This window comes from Mandrillus leucophaeus, unplaced genomic scaffold, assembly GCF_000951045.1.
Source record: "Mandrillus leucophaeus isolate KB7577 unplaced genomic scaffold, Mleu.le_1.0 Scaffold514, whole genome shotgun sequence".
NCBI classification, from domain to species: Eukaryota; Metazoa; Chordata; class Mammalia; order Primates; family Cercopithecidae; genus Mandrillus; species Mandrillus leucophaeus.
In genome coordinates this window covers 537399-556959 of record NW_012105520.1, presented here as the reverse complement: position 1 = coordinate 556959, position 19561 = coordinate 537399, and the positions used below count along the sequence as shown (strand labels likewise).

The 19561-nt window shown below is 47.4% G+C and overlaps 1 protein-coding gene across 2 annotated transcripts in view; it reads left to right on the top strand.

Annotated features, from left to right (window-relative positions):
• AKAP13 (A kinase (PRKA) anchor protein 13) overlaps positions 1-15565 on the top strand; it is a 281731-nt gene extending 266166 nt beyond the window's left edge. For both annotated transcript variants that reach the window (XM_011996449.1, XM_011996450.1), the window contains 7 exons: positions 1564-1725; positions 2164-2234; positions 2699-2743; positions 6507-6557; positions 7300-7749; positions 9694-10027; positions 10828-15565. In XM_011996449.1, the coding sequence (XP_011851839.1) occupies positions 1564-1725; positions 2164-2234; positions 2699-2743; positions 6507-6557; positions 7300-7749; positions 9694-10027; positions 10828-10877 (1163 nt within the window). In that variant the 3' untranslated portion in view covers positions 10878-15565. The remainder of the gene's footprint in view (positions 1-1563; positions 1726-2163; positions 2235-2698; positions 2744-6506; positions 6558-7299; positions 7750-9693; positions 10028-10827) is intronic.
• The last annotated feature ends 3996 nt before the right edge of the window (positions 15566-19561 follow it).

The following is a 19561-nucleotide window of genomic DNA, read 5'->3' as shown; positions in this document are numbered from 1 at the left end:
TAGTAGAGAGGGGTGTTCCACTGTGTTTTCCAGGATGGTCTCGATCTCCTGACCTCGTGATCCACCCGTCTCGGCCTCCCAAAGTGCTGGGATTATAGGCTTGAGCCACCGCGCCCGGCCTACTTTGCTTATGTTTTTTTGATATGCATCTTAAAATTCTTAATTTACAGTTCCCCTCACCATCTTTTTTTTTTCCCATATAATTTATCTTTGAACAATATGAGCTTTTTGACTTAGAGAGTTTCCCACAGTTTGGATTTTATTCATACAGTTCTGTCCTCTGTTTCCTTCAGATTTGCAGCTGGATTCTCAGAGGCTTAATTAATCACTCAGACTTGATCTCTTTGGTAAATTGTGCCCTTATAGTGTGTTCTTTCATTGAGAGGGCATAAATTTAGTTGTCTCTTTTTTCGTGACATATAAGAAAAGATAAAAGGATAAACGCTTGATTATTTTTCCCCTCTATTTATTTACCAGTTTTTAAGACCATGAACATCTTCTGAAAGTGACCCATAGTTTTTATTATGGACTCATAAATTGAAGCATGTTTGATGGGGCCTGGCGCGGTGGCTCATTTCTATAATCCCAGCACTTTGGGAGGCCAAGGCGGGTGGTCAGGAGTTCAAGACCAGCCTGGCCCACATGGTGAAACCCCATCCCTACTAAAAATACAAAAATTAGCTGGATGTGGTGACGTGCGCCTGTAGTCCCAGCTTCTCAGGAGGCTGAGGCAAGAATGTGTTTTGCTCACTTATTTTATGGACATGTCTTTCTGATGTGCTTTTGTTATCTGTAGAGAAGTTAGACCCTGTGTTTTCCCCACCTGTGTTTTCCCTTTATATGGGATTTGACTTCCATATTTTCTGTTGCTCATTTTTATGTGAAATTAGTGTCTTAAGTTTACAGGTTCATATAGATTTTCTCACACCATAGGACTCGTCTATCATTTTTGTGTAGGTTTTCTTTTTTAACATGGCTTGTCTTATCAGATTTCCTGCTATTGGTTCCCTCCCTTATTCCACCTGGCCCTTCTTTTTCTTTATCTCTTTTTCTCCTGTTTAACTTTTACTCCATTTTCTCCACTTTCTTCTTTCTGTGAGCCATACCCTAGAAAAGAACCCTAGTGGGCCAGAGTTGAGATGCAAATTCTTAGACTACTCTAGCCCCTTGAACTCACTCCATATTAGCGAAGCCAGAAACCCTGACTGTTTTATTTGCTGTTCTCAAATCAGTCCATCTTACTTTCCAAGGAATATCTTCTGGCTGCTTTGGATATGATTCCAGAAGCCATGTAACTTCTAGTAAATTACTCTGCCTTCCCTGTACACTTTCAAATTTCCTAGCCTCTTGTATATAAAGTGGAAAGTCTCATCTCTAAATTTCTAGTAGAGTCCAACCAAAACACATACCCTGAGCTGAGACCCTTCTCTGAGCAAAGGAACTCACCCAGTCACTCTTTGGAAATTTCCAATCATGCTCTTTGTACATATCATGTATACTGTGAACTTGTTTTCTCCTCATTGAAAGATAAGATGTCAGCTTTGCATGTTTCCTTTATTCCAGTGGAGATCCTTCAGGGCTTGGTGAGTGGAAATCTGGGAGGCACACTTGGGCCAACTGTCAGCAGCCCCATTGAGCAAGAAGGTGCGGTCGGTCCTGTTTCCCTGCCCCGGAGAGCAGAAACCTTTGGAGGATTTGACAGCCATCAGATGAATGCTTCAAAAGGTAAATGATGTGAAGTCATGAGCTTTTATAGGCAATCCTTGACTGTCCCACACAACTCAAAATGATTTGTACTTTAGTAGCTACGTTGTACTTTAGTGGCTACATCTCCGCTCCCATTCAATCAGTAAATTTCTTAGTGAGATCTTAAGACACTCAAGAGCCTGCCAATCAGACTCAGATTCATTTTGAGTAACAAAAAAGATTTTCCTAAGATATCAGCTAAAAGAGTAATAATACATGTTCCTGCTTCCAGCTCTTCTGCATCCATAAAATTATTAGTAATCACTTAGCTGCCACCAAGCTGCTCCCTCTTTTGGGGGGCATCAGTAGGATTCAGAAATACTACGTCCCCAAGATACCTATATGATATTCTTTCCTTCGCTAATCTGTTTCACAACTTTAAAATTAAAAAAAAAAAAAAACCTATTTTTTGTTTAGGAGGCGAGAAGGAAGAGGGAGATGATGGCCAAGATCTTAGGAGAACGGAATCAGATAGTGGCCTAAAAAAGGTATTTCTCTTTAAAATACACTATGAACCTCCTTGGCACTTTCCTCTGAATTCATAACCTTTGAAATTATTTCACTTTGATGTTGTTTTGGATGCCTGAATTGCTGCTTTTAATAAAATTATTTTCAGGGAAAATACATTTTTAAAACAAACAGTACAGTTAAGAATTCCACATTATTGGCTGGTGGCCTCACTGGCTTAGGGTAGTGTGTTTACATTCATAACTCTACCATGGTCCTGGCAGGACCGGTTTCATTAGGAGGTTTGTTTCAGGTGCTCCAAACTGACCTGACCTTCTTACAAGGTGTCAGTGATAAATAGTTCAACCTTAAACCTTCAGTACCTTAGTGAGAGGCTGTGGTAGGAAAGAAAGAAAATGGAAAGCTATAGCCTAACAGAAACACACTGTATGTCATTTTTGCATCAAGATCTTCATTTTTTATATGTATGGTTTTTGTTTCATAGGGTGGAAATGCTAACCTGGTATTTATGCTTAAAAGAAACAGTGAGGTAAGGACATTATGAGCTATTTAAGAAAATATGTGTTTGTTACCATTGTCAAGTTAGGAATATTCTTTGTTCCTTTTTTTTCTTTTTGCTGTTACAAAGAGGCTAACTGCTGGCTATCATCTGTACATGTAAACAATACAGTTGTCAGTTTCCTTGACCTTTCCCCTTTTTTTGGTCCTAGGGGCACCGTCTTGGAATTTTGCCACTTAGAGAATTGCCTGCTAAGATGGCTTTGATTCTCTGTCCTTAAGGAAGCCTTTTGCTGCTTTTTTTTTTTTTTTTTTTTCTCACTCTCCCTGTATCACCCAGCTCACTGCAACCTCTACCTCCCAGGCTCAGGCAATCCTCCAGAGTAGCTGGGACTATAGGCATGCGTGCCACCATGCCCGGCTAACTTTTGTATTTTTTGTAGAGACAGGGTTTTGCCGTGTTGCCCAGGCTGATCTCAAACTCCTGGACACAAGCAATCCACCTGCCTCAGCCTCCCAAGGTGCTGGGATGACAGACATGAGCCACCTTACCCAGCACTTCTTGCTTTTAATCAGCTTTCTCTAAGTAGGGCCCGCAAAACCCCCGTGATGGTTTCCTTTGGTCTAAGCACACTGAGTAGAATTCATAGCAGCCTTTTCTATCACAAGCCTGATACCAAGAGCCACAGGTCTGGAACATGGGCATTTAACTTGTAATTTGACACAGTAATTTCTTATCCTTCAAGTACTCAAGTTATATCATCATCTTTTGGGGGGTGGGGGAGACGGATCTTGCTCTGTTGTCCAGGCTGGAGTACAATGGTGCAATCTCGGCTCACTGCAACCTCCATCTCCCAGATTCAAGCGATTCCCCTGCCTCGGCCTCCCAAGTAGCTGGGATTACAGGCATACACCACCACACCTGACTAATTTTTTGTATTTTTAGTAGAGACGAGGTTTTGTCATGTTGGCTGGGCTGATCTTGAACTCCTGACCTCAGGCAGTCTGCCCACCTGGGCCTCCCAAAGTGCTGGGATTACAGGCCTGAGCCACCACGCCCAGCCATATCTTCTCTGAGTATTGCTTTAAACTTAATATGTGTCTTATCTGTGAAGCAGCCTTGGTGTCCTTCTGGAAGGATGCCCATCCCGCGTGCACCGCCCCCCCAACTCGTTGTGACATAATCTTCAGATTACTGCCATCTCCAAAATTAATTCTGAGTATTTGACTTTGTAAGCAGACTAGAAGCAGATACATGATAGTTGCTTTTTAGAGTATACTTCTCAAGCATTTTGATTGTGTTTCTTCTTTTTCTTGTGCTTGCTTTTAACGTACATTAAGTCTCCAAGGAACTTTATTTTGAAATTTTAAGGGGAATCTTTCCATTTTCCACCTAAAATACAGAAGGATATTGTTTTGTATTTGTTGCCACAGAAGTCTAAATACAGTGGAGTCCTGAAGGAATCCTTCAGTGTGCTTATCTTTAAATGACAAACTTGAGCTTATGGAAGCTACTTGCTCTCTGGATCTGCTGCTTGAAAATTAGCTCACTGCAGCCTCCGCCTCCCAGGTTCAAGCAATTCTCCTGCCTCGGCCTCCAGAGTAGCTGGGACTACAGGCCCGCACTACCGCACCAGGCTGATTTTTTTGTATTTTTAGTAGAGACGGGGTTTCACCATGTTGCCCAGGCTGGTCTCGAACTCCTGACCTCAGTTTATCTGCCCGCCTCAGCCTCCCAAAGTGCTGGGGTTACAGGCATGAGTCATTGCTCCTGGCCTTGATTTTGCTTTATGGCAAAATTTCCCCCCTATATTTAGTTAGAAGAATCAGGGTAAGAAATAGTAGAAGACCCATTTGTTTTTCAGACATTCCAGTATGGATTAGACACTATAAATGCTTAGCTGGAGTCGGCAGGTTCTTCAGTTACTTCTCTCTGCTTATTAAGGATAAAATAAGGGGGGCCAGTCTTGGTGGCTCACTCCTGTAGTCCTAACACTTTGGGAGACCGAGGCGGGTGGATCACTTGAGGTCAGGAGTTCAAGACTAGCCTGGCTAACATGGTGAAACCCTGTCTCTACTAAAAATACAAAAAATTAGCCAGGCGTGGTGATGGGCGCCTGTAATCCCAGCTACTCAGGAGGCTGAGGCAGGAGAATCACTTGAACCTGGGAGGCGGAGATTGCAGTGGGCCGAGATTGCACCACTGCACTCCTGCCTGGACGAGAGTGAAACTCCGTCTCCGTCTCAAAAAATAAAAATAAAGAAAATAAGGGGTAAAAAATTTTCTCAGAAGAGCTAAGCCTGGTAATTAAGATTTTTGTGTTTTGTTTTTAAATGACTTAAGTATTGTAAGAGGAATACATGTTCATGGTAGATAAGTAACATAAGTTACTTAATAATAAACATCCCACCACTGGAAAATAGCTACTGTTAAATGTTTGCTGTTTATATTTCCAGCCTTCTACATAACATATCCGAGTTGTATATGTATGAATAGTATAAAAAGTTTTACATAATTTGTATCAATACTTCCTAGAGCTTCATATCTTGCTTTTTTTTCCTCTTAATATGCATTAAAAGCATTTCCCCAAGGCATATTTTTACAAAGCATGCTGTTGAACAGCTTCATATTATTGTGTACCATAATTTTCTTAATCCTTCTGATAGTTAACTGTTTTTCTACGTTTTGCTTTTAAAGCAGTGAGCTAAGAACATCTTTGTACATACATTGTATTTTGCACAGCTCTCTGATTATTTCCCAGACATGCCAAAATGCTATTGAACGAAGGTTTTGCAGTGCTTGGCACTACCCATTAGACATACAAGTGCCCATTTTCATCTTTTACCAACATTGAGTATTATTCTTACTAAGTTTTTGTTCGTTTGATAAGTTTGGGTCATTTATTTTATTTTGCATTTATTTGATTTCAAATAAGGTTGAGTCATTTTTAATATGACATATAAATGCTATTGGCCATTTATATTTCTTCTGCAAATTGCTGGTTTGTGTTCCTGGCCTATTTTTCTACTAGGGTATTTTTTTTGTCATAATGTTCTATGAGAGCCTTTTTTAAATCAAAGATTTTTTCCATTTGAATTTCTATTAGTCCTTTGCCTTTTAATTTTAATTTTACATTTTTACATAGAAATTTTTGAAAAAAATCATGTGGTTTCTTCCATTACTTCTGTGTTTGCAAAGCCTTCCCTGTTTTAAGATTAGAAAACCTTCTAGTTCCTTCCAGCTCCTTTTTTTTTTCTTTTTGAAATAGGATCTCGCTGTCTTGCCCTGGCTGGACATAAATATGGTTTATTTTTCACCTTTGACATTTTCAGATATTTGAACCTTTTTTTTTTAATGTGAGCTAAGGTCTCAACTCAATTTTTTTCAGAAATATAGCCATTTTCTCAGAACAATTAATTGAATATTCTTTTCTTTCCATTGATTTGAAATGCTACTTACATGCTAAATTGTTATGGGAAGTTTCTGAAATTTCTGTTCTGTTGCACTGATGTATGCTGTTTTTATTCTAGTCATTTTAAGTATTGGAAGCTTTCTAATACATTTTAACTTGTGCTGATACTCCTCCTACACACAGGTCACTTTGGTCTTCTTTTGTTTTTCTTGGCTGCTGGTGCTCACTTTCTTTGGTGCTTTCAATTTGAAAATATTTCATAAAGATACAAGCATTTAGTTGTATCTTAAAGAAGCCATCTTATCAGGTAAACATTAGTGTGATGGATTCTGAGATTCATAAAGCCCTGAAACAAATGTTTCCATTTTGTTCCTTTGGCAGCAGGTTGTCCAGAGCATTGTTCATCTCCACGAGCTCCTCAGCACTCTGCAGGTGCGTGCCTTCATCTTCCGTCCTGCGTTTATTTGTCTAAAGAACAGCAGCTTGGGGCTGTTGTTGACTTGGATCTTTGAGGTTTGTAGGCTGTTTATGGGTAAATGGGGCCCTCAGTCTAGGGAAGACTGGCTCTCGTGGTGAGAAAGTTACAGAATGCTGTGGGTAGAGTATCATCGACCTTCCAGGACTAGAATTAGTGAAGAGCTGGTGTGCTGTAGGCATGGCTTGATAACCATGCTACAAATCACATAGCATGCTAACATGCACTTGGGAGATTATTTCACTTTAGAAAGCCTTAAGTATGATTATAAAAGTTTCTATATCCCATATCTCTGTACATTTGAAGAGAGTGGCCTTCCTAATACAGCTTCCGTTTCAGACTTCCCAGGAACATCCTCAAATTCTGCTCACTTCCTTTCTTGAAGATCTGCCCTATCTCATTCCTTTCTCCCACTTCCAACACACACACACACAGAGTACCCCAGGTAATACCAGTGACCGCAAACAGCATGTGACCAGATTTGACAAAAACCTGTGAGTTCGTGCACCTTTGAAGTTCTTGTGTGATAAATGCCTGCAATTATCCTGGAGCATTTTTATTAGATAGGCTTGAAAAATGAGGGGAGAGTTCTAGTCCATCATAGTGCCTGGTGCCCCCTGCTGTGGGGTCAGGAGGGATCCAGAAGTTGGCTGTCATCCTGGCCAGAGTTGCAGGGCTCTCCTCCGTGTGCCTCCTCAGGGTGTGGTGCTGCAGCAGGACAGCTACATTGAGGACCAGAAACTGGTGCTGAGCGAGAGGGCGCTCACTCGCACCTTGTCCCGTCCGAGCTCCCTCATTGAGCAGGAGAAGCAACGCAGCCTGGAGAAGCAGCGCCAGGACCTGGCCAACCTGCAGAAGCAGCAGGCCCAGTACCTCGAGGAGAAGCGCAGGCGTGAGCGCGAGTGGGAAGCTCGTGAGAGGGAGCTGCGGGAACGGGAGGCCCTCCTGGCCCAGCGCGAGGAGAAGGTGCAGCAGGGGCAGCAGGACCTGGAAAAGGAGCGGGAGGAGCTCCAGCAGAAGAAGGGCACATACCAGTATGACCTGGAGCGACTGCGTGCTGCCCAGAAACAGCTCGAGAGGGAACAGGAGCAGCTGCGCCGGGAGGCAGAGCGGCTCAGCCAGAGGCAGACAGAACGGGACCTGTGTCAGGTAATGGCACTCCCTGCCGAGAGCAACCTAACAATGATATTAAGAACCCCTGTGTACTAAGCATAGTAAGAAAGTGAGCAGAAATATAGAGCCTGTTTTTGGCAAGATGCAGTGGCTCATGCCTGTGATCCCAGTACTTTAGGAGGCTGAGGTGAGAGGGTAGCTTGACCAGCCTGAGCAACAGAGGGAGACTGTCTCTACTAAAAAAAAAAAAAAAGTTTTTAAGAATCTTTGTAGCTGGACACAGTGGCTCACGCCTGTAATCCCAGCACCTTGGGAGGCCAAGGCAGGCGGATCTGTTGAGGTCAGGAGTTTGAGACCAGCCTGGTCAACATGGCAAAACCGCATCTCTACTAAAAATACAAAAATTAGCCGGGTGTGGTGGCAGACACCTATAATCGCAGCTACTTGGGAGTCTGAGGCATGAGAATCGGCTTGAACCTGGGAGGTGGGGATTGCAGTGAGCCGAGATCTCGCCACTGCACTCCAGCCTGAGCAACTCTGTCTCAAAAAAACAAACAGAATCTTTGTTTTACCCTGAAAGAGAGGCAGAGAGAGAAAGTCTTTTTCTGCTTTTTGCATCTCTAGGAGACTGAAGAAGAGAATGGAAGTGCTGGGGCATTTTGGCCAGGCAGTAATGGATACTTAGAGTTGGCAACAGCTAGAGGAGCCTCCATGTATCTGAGAAAATGGCCATCAGCCATCCAGGATTTTAGGAGCAACCCCACTGCTCTGTGTCACATTAGAAGTCAGGCATGGTCCTGACCTGAAGGAACTTGTAGCTTAATGGGGAAGCACAGCAAGAATAAAAGATCCCCCAGAACATGTGGTGCCTGTGGTCCTGAGACAGCAGGAAATGGCTGTCAGGCCAGAGTTGCTGGAAGAACCCATGTGGCAGGATGGGTGGGAGGCAGTTACAGAGGGAAACGCCCATCCCAGCAACTAGGGAAGGCGGCCACTCCTCTTGTGAACAGATGATATTCTTGCTTGGGGATGTTGAGACAGCTGCACTCTGCATAGTTCCTGATTTGCCTCTCTACTGCTGATGAAACTTTTCTTTCTCTATAGCTGCTGCTTATCTTGGAAAGCTTTTGGTAATTCAGCACACTCACTCCTGAGCTTATTTCAGTGATATTGCTTGGTTATTCCAAAATATGGATGCTTGTGGCAGATGGAGAGCCTGGGTGTACACAGATCTGCCTGTGTTTTGAAATGCATATCATATTGCTGTTTGTTTGACTGATTGACCTTGGACCATGAAAGAAAATTATACTGACATCTTCCAGAGTAGGGGGCAGTTGTAGCTTTCGGCAGATGTTGCCAAATATATTGGGCAAGGGGGAGCAGCCAATGCTGTGTGTTGCTTTTTATGACATAAGGAGGGATTCCACCCCATCCCAATACAATCATCAGTGCTTTGACAAAGGAGGGTTCCCAGGCAGCTAAGAGAACCCAGATTAGATGATCCTCTTTATCTCTGGTTTAACCTTTGAGTAGGATTCTTGGTGTAAGCTCGGCTTTTCCACTTACCCTCTAACCTGAACAGGTGTCTGTAATCTCTTTGCCCTAAAATACTTCCCTGCATCCCTGTGCAGAGCAGTCTTAAGCAGCTCTCCTTCTTTCTTCAGGAAATGGGAATTCTTTTCTAAATCACCCCATCAAAGGTACTATCAGTTTTTTATGACGCCGGTGTTTGCGTATGTAGTAAAAGTATTAACAGTATTGAAGGCGGTATTTTTAACATGTTTATAGATACTACTTGGGGGAGGGCAGCTAATGAAACCTTTGAGCTCTATGCAATCCATAGAAGTGAGCTCTGTAGAGTTTACAGAGGTGGGTAAGTACCCAGCCAGCACACCCAGTTGAATTCAGCCAGGATTTATTGAGTAGGCATCAGGGACGCTGACAGCCTCCAAGTGAAACCCTTCTCTTGAATATGTACAGGTTTCCCATCCACACAGCAAGCTGATGAGGATCCCATCGTTCTTCCCCAGTCCTGAGGAGCCCCCCTCGCCATCTGCACCTTCGATAGCCAAATCAGGGTCATTGGACTCAGACCTTTCAGTGTCCCCAAAAAGGAACAGCATCTCTCGGACACACAAAGATAAGGGGCCTTTTCACATACTGAGTTCAACCAGCCAGACAAACAAAGGACCAGAAGGGCAGAGCCAGGCCCCTGTGTCCACCTCTGCCTCTACCCGCCTGTTTGGGTTAGCTAAGCCAAAGGAAAAGAAGGAGAAAAAAAAGAAGAACAAAACCAGCCGCTCTCAGCCCGGTGGTGAGTCACGCACACCTGCTCTCCCTGTGGCCATGGTGTCTGTGCATTCTGAGAGAGGGTAGATTTTAGTGGCATGGGGCAGGGTTGAAAAGGGTACAGTTCAGATGCTCAGAAGCCAAACCGCTATCCTTCTCACCAGCTCCGCTTACTAAGAGCGCTCATGCAACAAACATTAAGAACCCACTGTGTGTGGCACATGTGCAAAAGCAGAAAGCATAGGTTTCATTTTCAAGGCATTATCCAATTGAGGAACTGCAGCTCACCTCTCAGTGAAGTAATTCAAGTCCTCCTTGCCTTTCTGGGCCTAGAGAAGTCATTGCAAACAGCTAGCATTTGGTGATTTAACTCTCAAATGGCTGTATGAAGTTGGCACTGCTAACCCCAAAGGAAGTGAGGAAACTGAAGCTCACGGAGGCTAACTAATGTGCCAGCGGCCACAGAGCCCGCGGTTGAATTCTACTAAATGCCTCCCCGTTCATGTGCCACTTTTCCCCCTGAATCCTTCTCTTTAGGATTGATCTCTCCTTTCTGTAGGGCAGGTTAAAGAAAAATGTACATTTTCCAGGCCTCTTCATAAATTCTAGTGCTTATTAAAAGTTAAAGGGAGCATTAGACAGTGAAGGATATCACCAATAACCTTATTAACCAAATTTGTTCAGAAACCCCAGTGTGCAGAGAGTCAATTGCCCATAAGCCCCCGTCACCTATTTGCATTACAGAAGACACTGGTTTGGGGAGGAAGTTCAATGAAAGGAACAGTTTTTCTGAATTTTTTTCATTCTTGGTTTTCACATTTCCAGATGGTCCCACATCAGAAGTATCAGCAGAGGGTGAAGAGATCTTCTGCTGACCCTCTTCCTCTCTGCTGAGGCAGCTGCCTCCTGATCCTGGCCAGCCCACCTCTCCTGCTGTCCCCACGTGCACAAGTCTCTTACACTGGACACCCACTGCTCCTCAGCGTCCAGTCCTCCTGGGCGGCCCCAGGTCCTGGACAAGAAGGAACAGATGATCTTGAGTATCAGGGTGGGGAAGGAGGCCCAGACTCTGCTTCGGCCATGATTTGTGACTGCCCAGGACTCTCAGGTTGGGCTGGCCCTACTCAGGATTACACTGAAAGTAGTGGCCTCGTAAGTACAGGTGATGGTTTTGGACATGTCAGGAATTCCTAAAGGCTGAAAGAGTGTATCCAAGTAAGGTCTGAACCTCTGACTGCCTTTTATTTGGGGGAACACGAAACCAAACAGAAGATGTTTTGGACTTGATCTGTGTCCATACATGGGGACCTGTCTGCATATATACATGGGGAATGCTAGAAGAAGGCCCAGTTTGTACCAGATGTCTGGTCACCTTAGCTCAGCACAGGGGCAGTGCCTGGATGGACCCAGAGCTCCTGCATATCAGCACTTCACCCAGTAATCCTCAGAGACTGGTTTCCCTCTAAACCCATCCCGTGCACGTATCACCCATGTTTTGCATGTATTTCTCATTTCATTTTAGGGATGACAAACATTTGTGAAACCAGTGAGAGAAGGCTTGATGTGTATAAAAGACGTGATCTGCACCACCTCGATCTCGGTGTTTCAGGCACTAAAGCAACAAAACAACCCATAGTATCTCATTTTGTCATCAGATCCAGAAGGAATACCCTGGTTTTCCGGGATGTTTACCCACATGTTTTGGGCACGGATAAAGTGAAGAGGCCCACTCACCAGTATCCCTGCAGGGTGACACTTTTTGGTTGTTACTGACCACTCAGAAGTGGCTACGGCCTCCTGGCTGTGTTCCTGAGCCCCTGTCGTGCCTCTCCCAGACAGCAGCTGCCTGGCCCTTGCGGGTGAGGGCACGCCCTATGGGCACACCACCACCAGGGGCCAGGCAGAAGCTGTGTTCTGAAGCTAGGAGAGCTGGCTGGGAGGTGGGTTCAGGCGAAGGGTGAAGCCGTGTGTGGCGGTTCCTGCCAGTGCGCGTCTGGAGAGGAGCTGGCCCAGAGGGCGTGGTTGTGAAAGCGCCCTTCTTGTGTTAGGAGGCCTTGGCAAAATTGGATTTCTTCAAAAATGTATCTGAAGGTCTGTTGTTGAATTGTGCTCTGCCCCTGAAAGAGGGTACAGATGCTGCCTGCTGCTCAGCTTTGCTTTTGCTTTTCGCGCCGTGTTTTGATCTGTGTTCACTTGAGGCTTTCCCCAGCTGGTGTGTGCAGGACAGTTCATGGTAATGTTGCCCTCTGAGGCCCCGTACACCAGAAGGGAGGCCCTGGAAAATTTTGTGCTTCCGACGTGGCCTTCAGTTCTTGCTTTTTTGCCCCTCAGAAGCAAGGGGCTTTGAGCACACTTAAAAAAAGAAAAATCTGTAACTTGGTGCTTATTGATGAATTGCAAGCTGGCCTTGCAGATGGAGATATTTATCTTTCAGTTTATTTGAAAGAGGTCTGGTTTAAAATTTGTAGCCTAGATTTGTTTTATTTATTGTGTGTGTGTGTGTGTGTGTTTTTCTTTTTTAAGGGTGAGCCAGGACTAGCCCAACAGTCTAAACTATCCAGTCAATATTGAGTGAAGTGGCAGCCAGCACCGCTCACTCTGTGTCTTTTGAAGTGCCTTGAAGGCCCAGATGAAATTTTAAAGGGAAGGGTCCATGTCCTTCCGTCCCCCACCCCGCCTCATTCTTTAATCAAAGGATATCTTCTCCCTTGTTTGAGAATGAAGAAACTCACCACCTCTGAGCTGCCTTTGCTTTTTTCTGTCATGGAGAATACCCAGCCTTCAGAAACAGACTTTAAGGCCAAAACCTGCTGATTTTTCTATTGAAAATATCATGTCCCCTTGCAAAGACCCTAAACAAAAAGTTAAGTTGCTTTCTTCCACCAGTCCATACAACTCCAAGTTACAGCTGAATCATTGTGACTTTCCTGAGATCTACCCCAGGGCTTGGCTATCTGTTCTGGTCACTAGCTCCGAGTTCCCCTACTGGGATTCGCAGGAGGGCAGTACTGAACCTGCATTCTTCTCTTTGTAAATGTAGGCTGGGTGCCCCTGTTGTCTGGGTTTGGAACGATAAGAGGTTGGTGCTGATTGGATTTACTTGTGTACATGCTCTTCACAAAAACACCATGGATGCTGAAGTTAGAGCATGTTGCCACAGAGGTTGACATCAATGTTAGAGTGTCTCTTGCCCCCCTAGCTGTGATGTTTCACCTGCTTTGGTTGTTTTGGTGGTCTTTTTTAAAAATGGAGATTTCACATCTGCCCAGACCTCCCTCACTCAAAACGATTTCGGCAGGTTCTGGTTGGACAAGTTTAAAATCAGAAGGTAGTGCCCAGAATTCCCTCAAGCCACCCAACTTCATCCAGGAATACAGTCTGCAGTGCCGAAAGGGAACCACTTACCAAGACCTGTGCTTACATACCTTCGTCATCTCTCTTCCCCCTTGGAGTTGTCCTTAAGGGGATTTGTTCCTGTCCTGGGGGTTTACCTGGGATGGTGGCTGCCTGTGCTTTTGCACATGGCCTTGACAGTGTTCTAGTTGCTGGATCTAATGGCCTGTCTTGGTTTCTCTCACATGAGAAGGGGTTGTTTTCTGGGGTGACTCAGACTGAATTCCCCATACTGTTTCCACACCAGGATGCCATGTTCTCCATCAAGCTGAAGAAATCAGGTGCCTGAAATTGTGCTTAAGTTTTGGGGGAAAGATGGAGTTCCTATCCAGAGCCCCCAGATTTTCAGAATCGAGTGAGCTTTCTGGAAGGAGACTGCGTCTTCTCTCAATTCCAGTCATCTCAGTCGTCATTCCAGTTGGGTGACATGTGCACTTTAAATGCTGTCACGGTTGGCTTCATTTTCAAGACAATCAAATGTATTGACTGTTTTCTTTTTAGAAAATGGAGAGGTTTAAAAACGTGCAAACTGCCACTTTCAGCCTTTGCCAGTACTCCCTCTACCCCCGTGAGAGCTATCTGGGGGAAAGAATCCTTACCAAGGTTTTTTGGAAAGGTACGAATCTTACCTTTTTTCCCCTTCTGTGTCTCAGGGTAATACTCTATTCAGAGTCGCCCCTTTGCTCATTTTCTCCCATATTTGTTACCTTCCTGAGGCCTCAGTATTAGTCATGAGCACAAAGTTTGGAGACCCTTGGCGTTGTTTCTTCATGTGGGAAGGGAGGTGTTAGTGTGTGCAAGGGTTGAACTAGATAGACCCTGCCTTAGTAGAGGGTGGGACCATAACCTTAGAGGCCAGAACTTGATCCAGAAGTTGCTGTCCACAGAAGTGCTTTCTAGTTCATCATTTTTGTCTCTAGGGCTCTTTTTCTGTAGCCAGGTCTTTCTTCCCAGGGATTTTGGTATTTGCATTGGAGTTGAGGTTTACTCTAATGATGGGTGCCCCAACTGTGCCCAGAGGACAGCCAGGCCCTGGGAGGGGGTTTAGAAAGACAGTCCTGGTGACTGGGCTTCAGTGGTCACAAAGAGGGTGGCTGTGAGGTGACCCCAGACACTTCAGAACGATGTGCACCCTCTGCGTTTGGATGTCCTTGGAATGTGGGAGCCTAGAAATAACCCTGTGGATGAAATGGGGGCGGCGGCTGCTGGAGATCTGTGTGCCTTGCCTTCCTTCAACAGGACCAACTAGGTGTGCAGCCACCTACGGATATGTCCCAGCCAGCCCCGTCGCTCTCGTCCATCCTCAGAGACAAAGAAGAGGGCAGGGAGTTTGGGCTTGGTTTTGAACTTGCCTTTCAATGTAGCAAAGCATTCCTAGTTAACCAGAGCCTTGGAATCTACTACCTGCTGGTCAGGCTTTAAAATGAAAAGTGTTTCAATGCTGCCATAAAAGGGGGGCGGTGGGGAGGAAGGGAAAATAAAGGCATCTTTCCAAGTACTCATCTAATTTAATTGTCAAAAGATTGATAGGCCATGAATTCTCTATCTCACTAAGGGTTAAAGGCGGGCGACCCCCCACTGACTGTCCCCTGCCACCGAAGTAGGTGACCTGCCCTACAAGCAGGTGGGACCGCCTGTGCTGCGCTCCAGGGGGACTGCCACAGGAAGCACTCACCCCCACCTTCCCTGGCCTGAGCTTTTCCCCTGCCTTTCTTCACCACCTGAGGGCATGGGCAGTCCCCGAGCCCTGGCCATGGGGCGTGCCTGGTGAGTTTTCCTGCGGTTCAGGCTTAGCCTGTGGTCACCTGTGTGCTGCTGCCTGCGTGAGGTGCGCAGGGGAGGCGCAGGGATCCGCAGGAGGGTGGTTGGGATACACCGGATACCTCTGCTCTCATTGCTCGTTTCCAAATGTTCTATGGACATTTCTGTGCTAAATCATATTAAATAAAACAGACGGGTTAAAACCCAGATGCTGTATATTAATTTGTAATTATGTATAAAGTGAAGCAGTTTTAAACTGTAAAGATTTTTTTCAGTGTGTTTTCTGGAATTTTGCCACAACATACTGGCTTTGTATTTTATTTAGCTTTCTTTCTAGTTACCAGCTTCAGACCCTTGTAAAGTCCCCCTCAGCCCTTTCAAAAAAAAAATAATAAATTGCCTGTGAAGTCTTGGTTGGTGCTGTGATTTATTCCTGTTCCTGGTTCCTGTAGAAGGGATACTCCCCATTCACCCCCAAAGCTCTTGAGGAGAGGCTTCTCCCAATGCGAAGGTTAATTTCCATAGTTTCAGGAGCCAGATTCTGCACCGAGCAGCTGCTGCTGGGGACGGGACGGCGTTGTCTCTCTCTCTCTCTCTCTCTCTCTCTCTCTCTCTCTCTCTCTGTCTCTCTCTCTCTCTCTCTCTCTGCTATAGAGCCTGCGACTTCCCTTAATGTTCGTTTCTCTTACTTCACTAATTCTCCACCCCATCCCACCCCCAAACTAGAGCAACTGCCAGAAACTAATTCAAGAAGAAAGATCGTCTCTACTTGTAGCTCCCGGGTGAAATCACCAGGTCTGACCCCGGAATGCCAGGTCTGCCCTGGAGACACACAGGGCTCTAGCTGTCACTGGCTCCACCAGCACAGCCTGTGCCTGCCTTTTTTAGATTACTGGCTTCCTACTCTTCGAGTCTGCGCTCGAGTCTGCGCTTTCTAGACCTATAGGAAGGCCCTTAAATCTAGCTGGGCCTTGGAGAACTGTGCCACTCACAGTAATGCAGAGAACCTGGGCAAAGCTGCCCGGAGTCCCCGCTCTGCCACTTCCCAGCTCCCTGGCCCTCCCTGACCCAGTCACCAGAAAGAAAGTCCTGGCCAGGCGCGGTGGCTCGCGCCTGTTAATCCCAACACTTTGGGAGGCCAAGGCGGATAGATCACTTGAGCTCAGGGGTTCAAGACCAGCCTGGTCAACATGGTGAAACCCCATCTCTACTAAAAATACAAAAATTAGCCAGGCGTGGTGGCACATACCTGTAATCCCAGCTACTCGGGAGGCTGAGGCAGAATTGCTTGAGCCTGGAAGGCAGAGTTTGCAGTGAGCCGAGATCGTGCCATTGCACTCCAGCCTGGCCAACAGAGTGAGACTCTGTCTCAAAAAAAAAAAAAAAATTAGCTGGGCAGGGCGGCATGCACCTGTAGTCCCAGCTACTTGGGAGGCTGAGGCAGGAGAATCGCTTGAACCCGGGAGGTGGAGGTTGCAGTGAGCCAAGATGGCGCCACTGCACTTCAGCCTGGCGACAGAGTGAGACTCCTCAAAAAAAAAAAAAAAACACAAAAGTCCTGCCCAGCTGCCAAGTGTCTTTCATTTTACCACAAACTTGGAAGTGCACGTGTTTCTTCACAGAGTCTTGTAGCCCTGGTGATAGCTGCCTCCCCGCAAGCCAGTAAACACTGGTCTTTTCTCTCTCGCTCGCTACTCTTGGCTGTCACTGCTGCCCCAGCGGTCTCCTCCCCCACAGCAGCCATCCTGGCCTGGGTCCGTGGTGGGCCTCATCCACCCAGACACCCTCAGCAGGGCAAGAGGAGTGGTTCCCATGGCCTGCCTCCCTCCGCTTTCCACCGCAATTGGTTCTGAGCCAGGGACAGGCTGTCTGGGAGGCAAGAAGAGCGAGAAGGTTCCATTCTTCTCTTCCAGAACAGCAGAGACACAAAGCGCAGAGGGCCCCAAGAACACTAGACAGCCACTCAATAGGGACGGAAGCCTCTGCCGCAGCACAGACCTGGCCGCCAAGTGGCTCTTACCAAAGTGGCTATTTTCTGTTTGAAGGTCCCTCGTCCCCAGGGAAAGCCCGAGGCCTAGGGGTGGCTGCCTGTGAACTAGCAGGAGATGCTGGAGGCAGCCACAGCCTGCCGTAAAAGAAGTGGGAGTTGCTGATGCTGCAAGACAGAGATCTAAACCGGAAGTGTGGGGAGGACATTAGGAGGCCCCAAAAAGCAAAGGCCAGGGAGGAGCTTGGGAGGAGAGGAGGCATGCAGCGTGCAAGCCTTGCGATTTCCTTGGAAGCAGCCACAGAAGCAGAGGGCAGGCGAGCTGAGCTGCAGATTGTTACACCTCAGACCTGGAACTCCCTGAACTCCCTGCCTGGGAGTGACAGCCCCCTCATCCAGCCTCTACACAGCAAGAAGTGCCTCCCCAAGCCCCCCACCTCCCCGTTCCCACCACAGTTCCTGTTCTTTGGAGTCTTAGGCGACTCCTTTGTCCTTAAAATTTGACTCTCTTTCTTCAGGGGCACAGTGGCAGGTCACCCAGAGGGTCCTGGAGCAGTCCAGTTCCAGCACCGTCCTGCCACCTCTGTGAGTGTCCCCCCGGGCCAGAGAGGAGTCGCAAGTGGGAGGAAGTGGTGTGTGCCCTAAATGGGGAGGATGTGGCCCCAGCAGCCTACTCCCTCCCCCCCAGTTTGGGGCCCTCCGTCGCTGCCTCCCCGCCCCTGCTCCCTCCACCATCCCCAGCTGCCTTTGGTATCCAAGTGACAGCTTTGGCCCCTCCCACCACCGCTCAAGCCTCCTCCTTTCATATGGTAATGGCCTGCTCTACACAGCCCTAGCTCCACAGATGTGTAGGCTACCCCTCTCTCCCCATGCCTTTGGGAAACTTTCCTTCTTCCTGGGGAACAGAATCCGGACCCCGCCGGGGATAAGGACCCCGGAGGCCTCAGTGGGAGAGTTGTGGGGAGGGGGTCATAACGTGGCTCCTTGGAATGGACCAGCTGGAAGCCAGCCTGCTTTTCTCTCCCTTCCTCCCGGGTCACCGCTTCCCTTTAAGCTGTCCCTGGACTTCTCACCCCACCCCCAGCTTCAGAGTTTGAGGTGGCGGTTGCCTGGACAACCTCGGTTCTTCTCTGTGGTCCAAAGGAGAGGGCTGCTGGGCAAGTGAAGCAGAGCTGCCTGCCCTGAGGAGCCTGGGAGAGGGCCATGCTGGGGTCCCCTCTGTCGGGGAGGGCTGTGGACAGGGGCTGAGGGGGCCACTCAGAGGCACCAGGATGGACACAGACTCCAGGCCTGCCGCTCGTAGCCGAGTGGCCAAGCTATTAAACCTCTGTCTCCATTTCCTCTTTCAGAAGGGACTGCAGAGTCTGCAGGTGGCGCGTACATTAATCATGATGCTGAAGAGATGAGCGAAGTGCTTGTCTGGGGCCCAGCACACTCATCTGGAAGCATGTCAGGGGAGTCGTGGGACAGCTGCCATGACAGTGGCCCCGGATTCATGAAGAGTCTGAAGAGAGCTCTCCGGTGGGCAGACTCAGTCTTCTCCATCTTCCAGGGCAGCGCACAGCCACACACACACAGATGCAATCTGCCTCAGAGCAGCCACCTCCACCTCCCTTATCTTAGCTCAGGTTAACTGCCACTTCCTCTAGGAAGCCCTCCCTGACAGCCAGGTCAAACCTCTCCCCACCTTCCCGTCTGCTCCCTTACCCACAGGCCTGCCCCTTACACAGAGATACCTGGATCTCCCCAGCTCACTCCAGGCAGCGCAGTGCTGAGCCCTCCTTTGCCTGCTCCCCTGAAAGTGGGCTGAAGGCCTCCTCACCCACACTTTCATTCCAGAGCTGGGTCCTGGGAGTCAGGGATGGCCAGGGCTATCCCAGAAGCCTGGGGGGACACCACTGTGCCGCCAGCAGGGCCGAGTCTGGAGGGTGGATATTGTTCCAGTGGTCTCAGAATGTTTGCCCCTGCTGGGGGCCTCCAGCTGGACTGCCCAGAGGCTTGCAGGACAGCTCAGTCCCAGCCAAAGGCAGCTGAGCCCCACCCCAACCAGGGGCTTTTAGCTGAAAGTGGGCCAGGCTGCTGGGACCCTGTCTAGGACCAGGGAGCCCAGGGGCTCTCACCCTCTCCCACTGGGATGAGAGTCGCTCAGGGAAGGCAGGCTGAAGAGTCAACCTGCTAGGTCTGGAAACAGATGAAGTTCACATGCTGGGCCCCGACGCCTGTGTGTCCTGAGGCAACAGGCTTAACCTCTCTGCACTACAGTTTATTTATAAAATGGGATGACACCTACCCCATACAGTTATTTTAAGAAAAATATACACCCTTTCGTCCTGCTTGGCAGGAAGGGAATGACAACATGGAGGCTGAACTTGATTAATGTCCTCACAGTTCCCAACAGCAGGCCTGCCAGGTGTGAGC